The following is an 11,685-nucleotide window of genomic DNA, read 5'->3' as shown; positions in this document are numbered from 1 at the left end:
TAACTTTTCTCAAATAAAGAGAGAGAAATACTCTTCCTGGAAAGATGGATAAACTAGCTTTCATATCCGCGTCACTCCCAAATCCAATGGATGGAGAATGGACCTGAGAGTGTCAATTTTTTAGTTGTTTACTTGTTTTATTATGAGCAGAAGGGAATAAGATTTTGATCAACATTTACATCTATTTTGTTGTCCGTGTAGTTTTTACATACCAGTGATATGTTATGCTCATTTGGACACTCAATGAGATAAAGATGAACTAGTTTAGTGTTAAAAATACCATTCAATGAAAAAAAAAACATGAATAAAAAAAATAAAAAATAAACATTTCAATTAGATCTTGATAATGGAACGATAGATATTGTATGATGGGCTGAAATGGAAGCACCCAATGCATTCACTATGATCAAGTCAAACTAGGATCGTAATGTACAGAGAAAAACACTATCAGACTAGATCCAGGAAGCATTAGAGGCAGATAAAAGAAATACACAAAAATAGCTAGTTTAGTGATAACATAGCCCACTACAATATTCCCTTTCATTTGCCTCAAGTAAACCTACATTTAAGCAGGTAACAATTGTTAACAACTAGAGATAGCCACATTCTGTACTTACATTCACCCCGTGCATCATTTACTTTGAGCTAAACTCCTTGGTGTAGTTTACTTTGAGCTAAACTCCTTGGTGTAGATTACTTTGAGATAAACTCCTTGGTGTAGTTTACTTTGAGATAAACTCCTTGGTGTAGTTTACTTTGAGCTAAACTCCTTGGTGTAGTTTACTTTGAGCTAAACTCCTTGGTGTAGTTTACTTTGAGCTAAACTCCTTGGTGTAGTTTACTTTGAGCTAAACTCCTTGGTGTAGTTTACTTTGAGATAAACTCCTTGGTGTAGTTTACTTTGAGATAAACTCCTTGGTGTAGTTTACTTTGAGATAAACTCCTTGGTGTAGTTTACTTTGAGATAAACTCCTTGGTGTAATCCTGCTGTAGTTGAAGAAGAGACGTTACTGCAGAGTGAGACAGCCAGCGCAGCAGCCTCCCCAAGGTCCTAGTGCCCTATGGGTAAGTATGAGATAGGCTATTGGATTGTAATTTGAAGGGGGAGAAAACATACAAAACAGAACGGAGGCCCATATGTAGCATATTAGAGTTATAAATAACTTGTCCATGTGAGAAACGATAGTTTAATTTAATGACATCACCAAAATAAAAATAATATATATATATATATATATATATATATATACATATATATATATATATATATATATATATATATATATATATATATATAATATATATAATATATAAATATATATATTTTTTTTTTTTCAAGCCAAATTATTTGGGGGGGCTGAAGAACATTGTTACTACTGTCAGCAGTAAGCTAGTTAGCCGGACATCCTAGTTAGCCGGACATCCTGGCGATTGTAGCTGTAGTCAGAGCACACTATTCACCATGACTCACAGTTTTCCTCTTGTGATTTAGTTTTTTGATAGGCAAAAAAACAAAAAAACTGCTGTGCCTGGTTATAGTTGCTTTGACCGGGCAGCCTGATGAGTGGTTTAGTGAACTGTCCATTTTAACAAGTGAGTTGGTAAGGAGGTGCTGAGTTGTCGAACAGGATACAGTCCATGAATAAATGCCATGACATGAACCGAATGATCCAACAAACAGAACCGAAAGAGGCAAGAATAACAATGTTGTCTTTGAATATGTATGATCCACTGACTGCTGCTTCAAAAGACAGTAGCCTACAGGGAGGGAACTATTTGTGTGTCTCCAAATAGATTTTAACCTTTTTTATCCGGGCCAAAGCAACAGCTTGACCCCAACTGACCTTCAGAAAGCTCCTTTCAGCTTGGCACTAGGATATATGGTCCTAAAGAGGGGGCATTAAGCAGTGCACCGTAAGGACCCGGGTTAAATGAAAATGTATTACTTCGGTTGCTGCCGTAATCACTCAATTTTTCAGCCAATGACAGCAAGAGGAGGAGGAGGAGGAGGAGGGCTGGCGAAAATAGCAGCGTAGAAAAACAGCCCTGGCCAGTGTAGGTCAGTTTCGCACCAATATTTTATCCCAGCCGCCGCAAAAGAGGCAGCTGGGCTCACAAGGTTTGTCCAGGCTCCAGTTGTGTGAGGATGACATGTTTGCAAATACAAATACAAATACACACAAATAGTGCTGACTGACTTTTTTTTTTTTTTTTTTTACCACTAAACTGCTTGTATTACTGTTGCAGGATTGGTACATACAGTCTACTCTACACACACAAATAGGCACATGGACACACTCTGCACTTACAGGGATGGAGAGAGAATAGACAATGAGTAAGAGCCTCAGGAAAAAGCACCAGTCTAAACATAGCTTGGCATATAATGCCTTTGTCCAAAAGCAGAGAGGCAATTTCACCACTGAACAGTCCTGTGATGAGAACCGATGAAGTGTTATCCCTAAGAGTGTAATTTCATCACACACACACACACACACACACACACACACACACACACACACACACACACACAGATTTAGAAACCACACTCAGTAAACTTGCGTGACCTCACCTTCTTTGTTGTAAGTAACTGTATTTCAAATGTGTCCCAGCAAAGCTTGAATAAACAGGAGCTGGCCGTAGACGGCTCCCGTTTCACATTCAATCTGCAATAAATGCCAACGCTGCACCGCTGGGATCGTATACATCTAAAGCACTGATTTCTATCACGCCACCCAAAAAATACAGCAGCACACAAATGGACTGCTGAGCTCTCGGGCCCAGATCAACACACAGTTATCGCTTAATCAAATGCTACTTTTCTTTATTTTTCTTTCCTGCTGCTTGCTGGCTTTATTTCTGGAGTTCAGAGTTCACCGTAGTTGGCGCCAACATCCCTGTGCACTGGAGGTCGGCCCTCTGTCTGCAATGTTTGCACAACGCCGGTTCCAGACAATTTTAGAGTTGCTTAAGATCCAGCTGACATTTAGTCATCCCATTTTGTAGTAAAAAAAGATAGTTTTTTTTAAATATCAGCCTGCTGGATAGGGGTGTCTGTTTGATTGACAGTAGCTGGCAGACTGAGCTCCTGCAGGGGACCCAAGACACAAAGTAAACATGTCATGGGAATATGTTGTTAGTGGTGTTGAATACTAAGGACCCCGTCGGCATCTAACAAGCTCAATTATGGCTGTTTACAGTAAATCAGCTAAAAAGCTAAATAGTTATCACGCCTATAAAATTAAGTAAGCAGTGCATTGTTTCTAGTGTACATTTGTTTAGTGGCTCATTCAATCAGGTGGAAATTAGATGAGAAGGAGACTTTAACAGGACAGGCAATGTGGTTCTTGTAGAAGAAACATTAATGTACTAGAGCTAGTTAGTCCGAGTGTTAAAAGTGTAATAAGAAATGCTGATCGGTACACTACTTTCCAAACTGAAATATCCTAACAACTCATGATTGCCTTTAAATTGTGCACATGGTGCCCAGACAATACATCCTAATGACTTTGGTGATCACCTGACTTTAAATCTAGAGGAATCACCAGGTAAACTTTAAAATCAAGGCTGTGCACTAACGTAAGACCTTTGCTTTTTTCAAATTATTTTCTGCTGTCATGGATTTTCAATAAATAATAATAAGTCTTCTCTTGTTTTGTTGGTCTTGTCCAGCAAATCGTCAGCAGCTCAAGTGGTTGGTTGAGTGTTTGACAGAAACACTGTGTGCTCAAGATCCCTCTTCTCTCAAAGTTTCAAACCAAACCGACACGGTGTGGTGCAAATCCTGTACGAGAAATGAGATCCGATGTGGGGAACAGGTGTGTACAGTAAGCACGGAGCCACACACACACACACACACACACACACACACACACGACGAGCAGAGAGGACGGAGGCAGCTCTTAATCATATATTGATCAATTTATTCATTCTGTCAGGACACGTTTCCCCGTTGTCCCAAAGTCTTACACAAAGAAGTCATTGTGAGATGTCCAATTTGTTTTGACCGGAAAACAGGAAAGAAAGAAAAGAAAAAACCCAGTATGTGATTCATGAAAACAGACACACATTCAAAGAGCGCTCGCTGTGACCACATGGTTGCTCACTGGTTTACTGAAGCCAATTTGATTTGCCCATTACCCATCAGATCCCCCAAACATTGTACCACTTGAATCTTTTAAACGTCTTTTTTTTTCTTCTTCATATATTCAATTGTACCTGGAGGTAAGGGGAGGGAGGAAGGAGGGGGTACACTTAAAATGTACAAAAATAAATGCAAACAGTATTTTCAAGAGGAAACTTCCTCCTCAGCTTCTGAGGGGTTTCAAAGCCACGCTGAGCAGAGCCGGCTGGATGTACAGTAAATGCTTGCATGCACGTTGACACAGGCACTGATCTTGACTTGGTGTCTCACTTTGCAGGTCCTCAGTCAGGAGACAAGAGCATTCTGGGAACTGTGAGCTCTTTCAAACAAGGCAGTCAACAGGATTATTTGAGGAGATGGTCTGTCCATTCACAAATAACCATACAGGGTGACCATTTTGGATGAACACGTCTTCTAACTGAGGGGAATATGGGCTGTGGACACAACATAATCCAATAACAAGCCGTCAAACTCATAATTAGCCTGATTTATGTTGTATGGAAATGATAAAAGTAACAGTAACAAATATCTTAACACACAAAAATAGTGGCTTTACTCCAGAACCTTCCTACGTCTTTTTAAGATACAATACATTACTCTCAATACAGGCTGACCCTACTGTATATTCTGTCCAGAATGGCCCAGCAAGCCAGTGCTGAGAACTCTGGGTAACGTAATAAAAAACATGAAATACCAATTACAAACAACAAATAAAAACAAAAAGCGGTATACAAATAAAAAAAGAAAGAAAAACAACTCCAAGAACAGCAAAACCAAGCACAAGTAGTATGATCGATAATTAAGGCGAGTTAAAATATTGCAGAATAATTTGGCCCCTGTGTCTCAAACAGACTGCCACAACAGTCAGAGCTCCCTGACTCCTAATCGCTGCAAGGATCCAGGGAGGGAAAGAAAGGATGAACTGAAATGACAAAAAAATTTAAAAAAGGAAATAAAAAATGTAATCCTCTTTGGAGAGAAATTGATTTTATTTGGTTTCGTTTGGTCTCTTCCTCGGGAGCGTGTTAAAGGGAACGGTGAGGACCTCCTGACTCAAAAGATTTAGAATAAAAGAATTTTAAAAAAACTACAGAAAAGGAGCAAAGGTTGGTAATGTGAATAACTGGTGTTTGTCTGAGACTGTAAATCTTTTGAGCGCAGTATGACGCGAGGGGGGCACCGAGATCAGAAAATATAAAAGTGTTGTTCCATCAACAACCTGATATGACGGATGACAATGCAGTGCCCTGTGGAACGAGAGTGCGTCCCCCGTGCAAGTCCTCCTTCAGATTAAGAGCAGTCTGGCGAAGAAATAAAAGAGGAATGGGGATCGGAAGTCAAGTTTCTGAGATACAAAGTGATACTGATCCTCCTTGTTTCCTACTGGGACTGACTGTCATATCAGGCAAAGATCCCTCTGCTCCCCTGTTTGTTAAAAAGGCTGAGGGTTAGCGGAGTCAACTTCTAAGTCCTGTGGTCACCTTCGGTGGGAGGGGCCCGCCCACAGGCTCGTCTGGTTGGTTCTGAGGGTCTGAGTGAAGGTATCAGATCGCCCTAAAGAGGAGGACTCGTGGCTGCGTGTAGGATGTCCAAAGTCCACCGTCCTCCTCCGTGAAAGTGGGGGCCGTCGTCCCGTTTCCGCCCGTCTCCCCCCGGCCCCACCTTCACGCCGCCGCCGGTTCAGACCCATTCCTGCATGGAGCGTTTGCAGTACAGTATGTGGCGCGGCGTCCCCTTCCTCTTGAACTGCACCACGGTGTAGACCAGCACCAGCAGGCACAGCGCCAGCACGCACGGGATGACGATGGCGATGGCCTTCACCGTGTTGGCCTCGTTGTCCAGCTCGATCACCACGTCCGAGCTGCCGTCGTCGCCGGGCGGCCGGGCGGGGTCGACGGGCGTCAGGTCGCAGCCCATGAAGTCCTTGAGGATGGAGCGCGGGTAGCCCGGCTCCACTCGCAGGAACTGGTTGTTGAACTTCCAGTACTCCTTACCCTTGTAGAAGTAGGTGAAACCTGAGGGGGAGGAGACAGAAGACAAAACACAGACCTGTGAGTGCTTTTTTATCTGGATTTCATTGAACAGCAGGCGGAGGAGCACCGGTTCAAAGTTGTGTTTCACCTCTGACCTCACCCAGCAGTGATGTCACGGCGTACTGCGAAACCTTCTCAAACCCGCAAGACAAGACTTTCAGGGGGTGTTTGAAGCTGCTCTTCACAAACTCAGTAAATATTTAAAACTAACGGGATAAAACAAGGAAATGTACCTTCAAGTGACCAGTTGTCTTAGTTGCAAATTACATACATACATAAATATATATTCATAAATATCAAAGTCAAAAGGTGAGAAAAGCGTTTCTATTTTTCAGTCAAAGTACTAAAATCAGTTCAATAATAATTCATCACAAGTACAAAACCACACTTTAGCAAGAGTGCACAAGTCATATTGGCAAAAATGTACTTCATGTATTCCAAATATAAGTACTTATTATGCAGCAAAGTGACCCTTTTAAGACTTGTACGTTATATTATTTGAATATAATTACTGATCCAGCGAAATCTAATCGAGCTAAACTTATCGACTGTATGTTTTGTCGGTAGTGTAGTCTATGACAATGCATCCTATTGTTTAAACCTGTGTAAAGTAAAGTAACGAGTCCCCAGAGCTGTCAAATAAAAGTAGTGAATACAACAATATTTCCTTGTGAAGTGTAGTAGTGTTTGTTTGAGGTTCGAGTTGAGCAAACTTCAGCTCTCTGTCACTTTAGGGAGGGAGTTTTCTCTCTAATTAAGACACGGCTCAAACTCTGCCTTTTGTTATCATCAGAAAAGCTAAACAAAAAAAAGGACTGATTGAACTGAAACAAAGTGGCAATAAACTGCCAGTGCGGTAAAACAAGCGCACCTCAAACAATTGGGTCTCCCGCTCTGCTGTTGAGCCGTTGTTTCCGTTTCGGCTCCATTGTTCAGCCGAGACGTCTGAGACCGTCCCTCAGGACTAATTATATCTGGTCATCAAAGAGTAAACACACCCGACCAGGAGCCGAACCCCGCAGCTAATATCTCACAGCAGCACAACACATGTCATCTGCTGTGGCGCTTTTCAAATCTTTCTTTTTAACAGGGATGTGGGGGCAATTGTCCCTTTGTCACAATTCATAAGTCTACTTACACAATGTTCATTTCTTGATGCCCTCCCATAGAGGGGGAAAAACAAACCCCTTCCATCTGTGTTTGTGTGGAGAGCAATGGAGATGTGGTTTCATCAAATACATTCCAGCAAACATTTTGACTGAATACATTGAAACGCAACAAGACGACGTTTGAAAAGAAGCATAAAAAAGCAGTGAAATGACATTTGAGACTTTTCTTGGCCTTATTTTGAAGCTGCTATACGTTTTAAAAGATGTATTTTTAGGGTTGACTCAAGTCATTGAAAATATATTCTGTGTAAAACTGAGCATGACAGCCAGGATCCTCTTCCCTTAACACTTAGTTTCTCTCGGTGTATTATTCACGCACTGGGGAGGATCTGCTCTGCAGGAACCGTCAGATGACGAGGCGGCCGGTCATTGTGTGTCAAATCAGAGAGCTTTTTCTTTACATTTGACATTTCCTTTGTCCTATAAAATACTTTTACAGAATTTTGAAGATTGCATTTGTTATTTTCGCCCCTCCAAAAACATTTCAATATCTTCAGAAATATAACTCTCTATATTGGCTTTTTCAAAAAGGCAACACATTGCAATCTTGGTTCATTATAGTTGGCACAATTTTAGCCAGAAGTATGAAAATGTATTTACCCCGCGGGGGGCAGATATTTGGACGAACATGGCGACATTTTTCCAGGGGCAATTCAGTTCAAAGATTTCACAGATAATATTTGTTGGTGTCAAATAGTACATACATGAAGTTCACACAATCTGAAATGGAAACAAAAAGCTCTTTCTGAGTTGACCCTGGTGTAAAAGTCGGGGCTTTTTTAATCGCTTGGGAGGTGAAGATGTGAGGAAATGAAAAAGCTTCACCTCAGAAGAGAGAGAGGACATCACCCTCAAAGAAATAAATATAAGTCATTTTTCGTCAAGTACATTTTCTGTATAAAACATTTAAAAATGCTTTTAAGCCCCAGTTCAAACCCCCATCTCTGTAATATCTGTTCTGCCCAGCAGACTCTGCTTACACAACGCACATCGTACAATTAATTCATGAGCAGGAGGAAATCACAGAGAAAAAACACTTACTGGCTTTGTTGCCAAGAGAATATTGAGTGTAGCTTCGCCAAACGATTAGCTTAGCATAAAGATTTGGCGAACCAGGCTAACCGCGACTGACGGATCCAGATGAAGCAACAGATAGATGGCGGCTCAGAGCACCACACACGAGGTGCATGATTAGTTGGAGGAGCGAGAGGTGAGGCAGCCTGAGCTATTGTGGGTTAGAGCCAGGTCGACATCGCCCCGGGGCTCCTACTCTGAAACGTGTTTCCCCAAACACACCATCATCATCAGCAGCAGCAGACTCAATTACGCCTGGTTATATGGGTCAATGTTATGAGCGTGCCACTCGACACGCTGTCTGCAAACGGGCGCCGGCGGGGGACTGCATGTGATGCACGCAAACACCCATCATCCCGCTGGACGTCACTCCACCCTTCATGCTCCGATTGATGCCCGCTCCACCTGGCCTCGCCGGCAGACACGCCCGGCTACAGATCTGGCAGCGGATCCGCGGAACAGATGGCCGGAGCGTTCAGCGCCACCTGCTCTGCTTTATCCAACCCGGGTCCTTGCCAAGACCAGGTCCAAACCCACCTGGTATTTTACATCCAATGGGAAAAGTTGTTTCCCCTCTTCACGCCATCTGCCTGGCCTATGGGTGAGCTCTTTGAGATCTATAAAGCCCGCCTCACCCCCCCCTCAACCCTTGGCGAGAGCCAACTGGCTTAAACCGGAATGAGCGCCCAGCGGTAGTCGTGTCCTTTTCTGCTTTCCACAATGCTGCTCCAACTGGGTCTCGTGGCACACTGAGCAGGACGGACTGATTGCGCAACATTCTGCTGGTGAAACAATTCAAAACTGACCTCTTTTCATCTTCATTTGCTTCACACAAACGCTGCAGCCGTCTGTTTCCCCTGATATCGCATGTCTGGAAGCGTGCCACCCACTGAGACTCGATATAATAACTGGGGCAAATTTCAATCAATGCAACCCTGGTTTACCCCCCGCACAGTGTGTGCCAGTGACCGGCTGAAATCAATGCTGCCTGGCGCACGAAGAGCGCTGTTATTGCCAAGCCAGAATATCGGGCAGGACAACTCGTACCGTTGGCTTTGTCGACGAAGGCCCCCTGTGGCGAATCAGGCACACCTCTCCACACTGTGACGGGCTTGGGATAGCCGGGGTCCATGGTTCTCATCTCCTCATTGTAACGCCAGTACCTAAGCAGGGACAAAGGATGAGCCGCAGGGAGACAAAGCAGAAACCGACAACCGCTGGTATTTTGTCATTTGTAGTACCGATCCCATACCAGTGTTTAATTACTAAGCTGTATGGTGGTGACTGGGATCATTAATTTATGTTTGAGGCAACAGCTTTTCTCACTTAAATGCATTCAAGTAAATACATAGATATACATTTATTTAATTGTGACTTAAACAGGGTTTATAATTCCAGTATGTTTTGTATATAGTACAAATAGAATAGATCAACCCCAATGTAACTGAAACCCGATCCAGCTGTTTCCGTATCGCACCACGTCAGACCATTTGCTTTTTAATGCGTCTCGCCCCAACTTTATGGAAGTGCAATAGAAAAGTCTCAATCATATGCAGCGACCGGACACATTCGACCTAAAAACACCAAATAAGGGAATATCTCCACTGGAGTTGCAGTTTCTATGGACTTACAGCTGCTATGTTTCTGAATTCTTGAAGATTTGTTAAAGGTCCCTTATCATGTGTGAAAACAGCGCTCTTCCTCCATTCGCACCCACCTGTCCCCTTTAAAGAAGTAGGTCTTGGCCACATCCTCCCACCACACGGCGGTCTCGATGCTCTGGCCCGGCATGCCGTTGCCGAACTGGGCGATGTCCTTGGGGTATCCAGACTGCAACACCGTGTCCTTAAACACCCAGAACTGTTTCCCTGCACATCAAGAGAAGAGAGGGAGAAACAAATTAGAGGAAGAAGGACAAGTAACAGCTGGGATTACCCTCCAGGAGCGGCAGACGAGAAGGGCAGATTTACAAGGACAGATACGAGCCTTGTAACAAATGGCAGGCAATAACCTGTTGTCTTGTATTACTGTATTTGATGTTGACGTTTCCCTAATTTAAAGTAGGACACAGACATGGTGACACATTCTCCTTGCCCTTGCTTCGAGGTACTTTTGGAAACTTTGCAGCGCTGGCAAACTGACTTGGCTGAGATGAAGAGAAACTGCAACGACTCGTGGGAAAACTGGCACCTAAAGAGTCATTAAACCCTTAAAAGTTTCCCAGCCCAACGGAGCCAAACAAATACCTGAACCTCAGGATATTTTGGGAAGGACTGTAATAATGCTGTTTAATGTTTGGATCGTATTACATGTTGTGAGTTTTTGTTTTGTTTTCCTGTTTTCACCCTCAGCTCCCACAGAGTAATTAGGCTCAGCAGCACGTTTTTGACACCGTGTGACCCCAGGAAGTGCTTTTCTTCTACTGGTGGAGGTGGAGGGTGGACCAGGGGAAGTGGGCGGAGGGCGAGTGGAAGAGCAGCGTGTAGCGAGAGAATGAAAACACTAAGGATATCAAATATGATGGCTTATCATTCTTTGCCCAAATCATGTCACACAGTCTTTTTTTAATTTGTATTAATCTTTTATCATACCTCTTTCAGGCAATTTAATTGGAATGAGACCTACGGCTGTCAACTCGCAATGTTCCAGGTGGGGGAAACAACATTCATCACAAATACCACGAATATGATCCGATCTGTTTCTACGTAGTCTTTCAACTACCCGACAGAAACATATATATGTCTCTCTCCGGTAGAGACGCTTTGGTGAAGTAAAGATGGAAACCAAGCAGAGAAAACACGGTGAGGCTGAAAAGGAACGGGTTGGTGTGTACATGTATGCATTTGTGTAAACACCGAAAAAGGTTTCACATTACATGTTGCTCTACTTGAACGGCCCATAAACCTGAAAGACTACGAGGGACTTTCGCGAGGTCAGCTTGAAGACGACCTGGGCAATTTACTTCGACAAATACAGGAAATGGGTGTGAAATACAGCAGACATGATCCCTCAACCCATTCTCTCGTTTCATAAAGGCTGCACATCTGACATCTGGCCTTCAAGAAGTGTTCGCACTCTACGGCTGAGGTGAAGAAGGGAGATTTATAGAGGGAGAGTTAGGACAGAGCGTCGGCTGAATGGTAAGTGGGGAGGAGAGACCTGGAGTGGCCTCTTTTATGGAAAGGAAATTCCTGTCATTTCACCTCTTTCTCTTACAGCACTCCACTCATTCTGGGTCACACTTCCTCTGGCCCTGACACACACACAC

General features: G+C 43.2%; 1 protein-coding gene across 1 annotated transcript in view; it reads right to left on the bottom strand.

The window, feature by feature from the left end:
- Positions 1-5,821: 5,821 nt before the first annotated feature.
- mmp16a (matrix metallopeptidase 16a (membrane-inserted)) overlaps positions 5,822-11,685 on the bottom strand; it is a gene marked incomplete at both ends in the record, with an annotated part of 56,645 nt that continues 50,781 nt past the window's right edge. The window contains 3 exons of the mRNA XM_079233996.1: positions 5,822-6,156; positions 9,465-9,580; positions 10,135-10,285. Of these exons, the coding sequence (XP_079090122.1) occupies positions 5,822-6,156; positions 9,465-9,580; positions 10,135-10,285 (602 nt within the window). The remainder of the gene's footprint in view (positions 6,157-9,464; positions 9,581-10,134; positions 10,286-11,685) is intronic.

This window comes from Taurulus bubalis (genome assembly GCF_910589615.1).
Source record: "Taurulus bubalis genome assembly, chromosome: 18".
Lineage (NCBI taxonomy): Eukaryota > Metazoa > Chordata > Actinopteri > Perciformes > Cottidae > Taurulus > Taurulus bubalis.
Note: the sequence above shows the minus strand (reverse complement) of the source record. Positions and strands in the feature narration are given on the sequence as shown.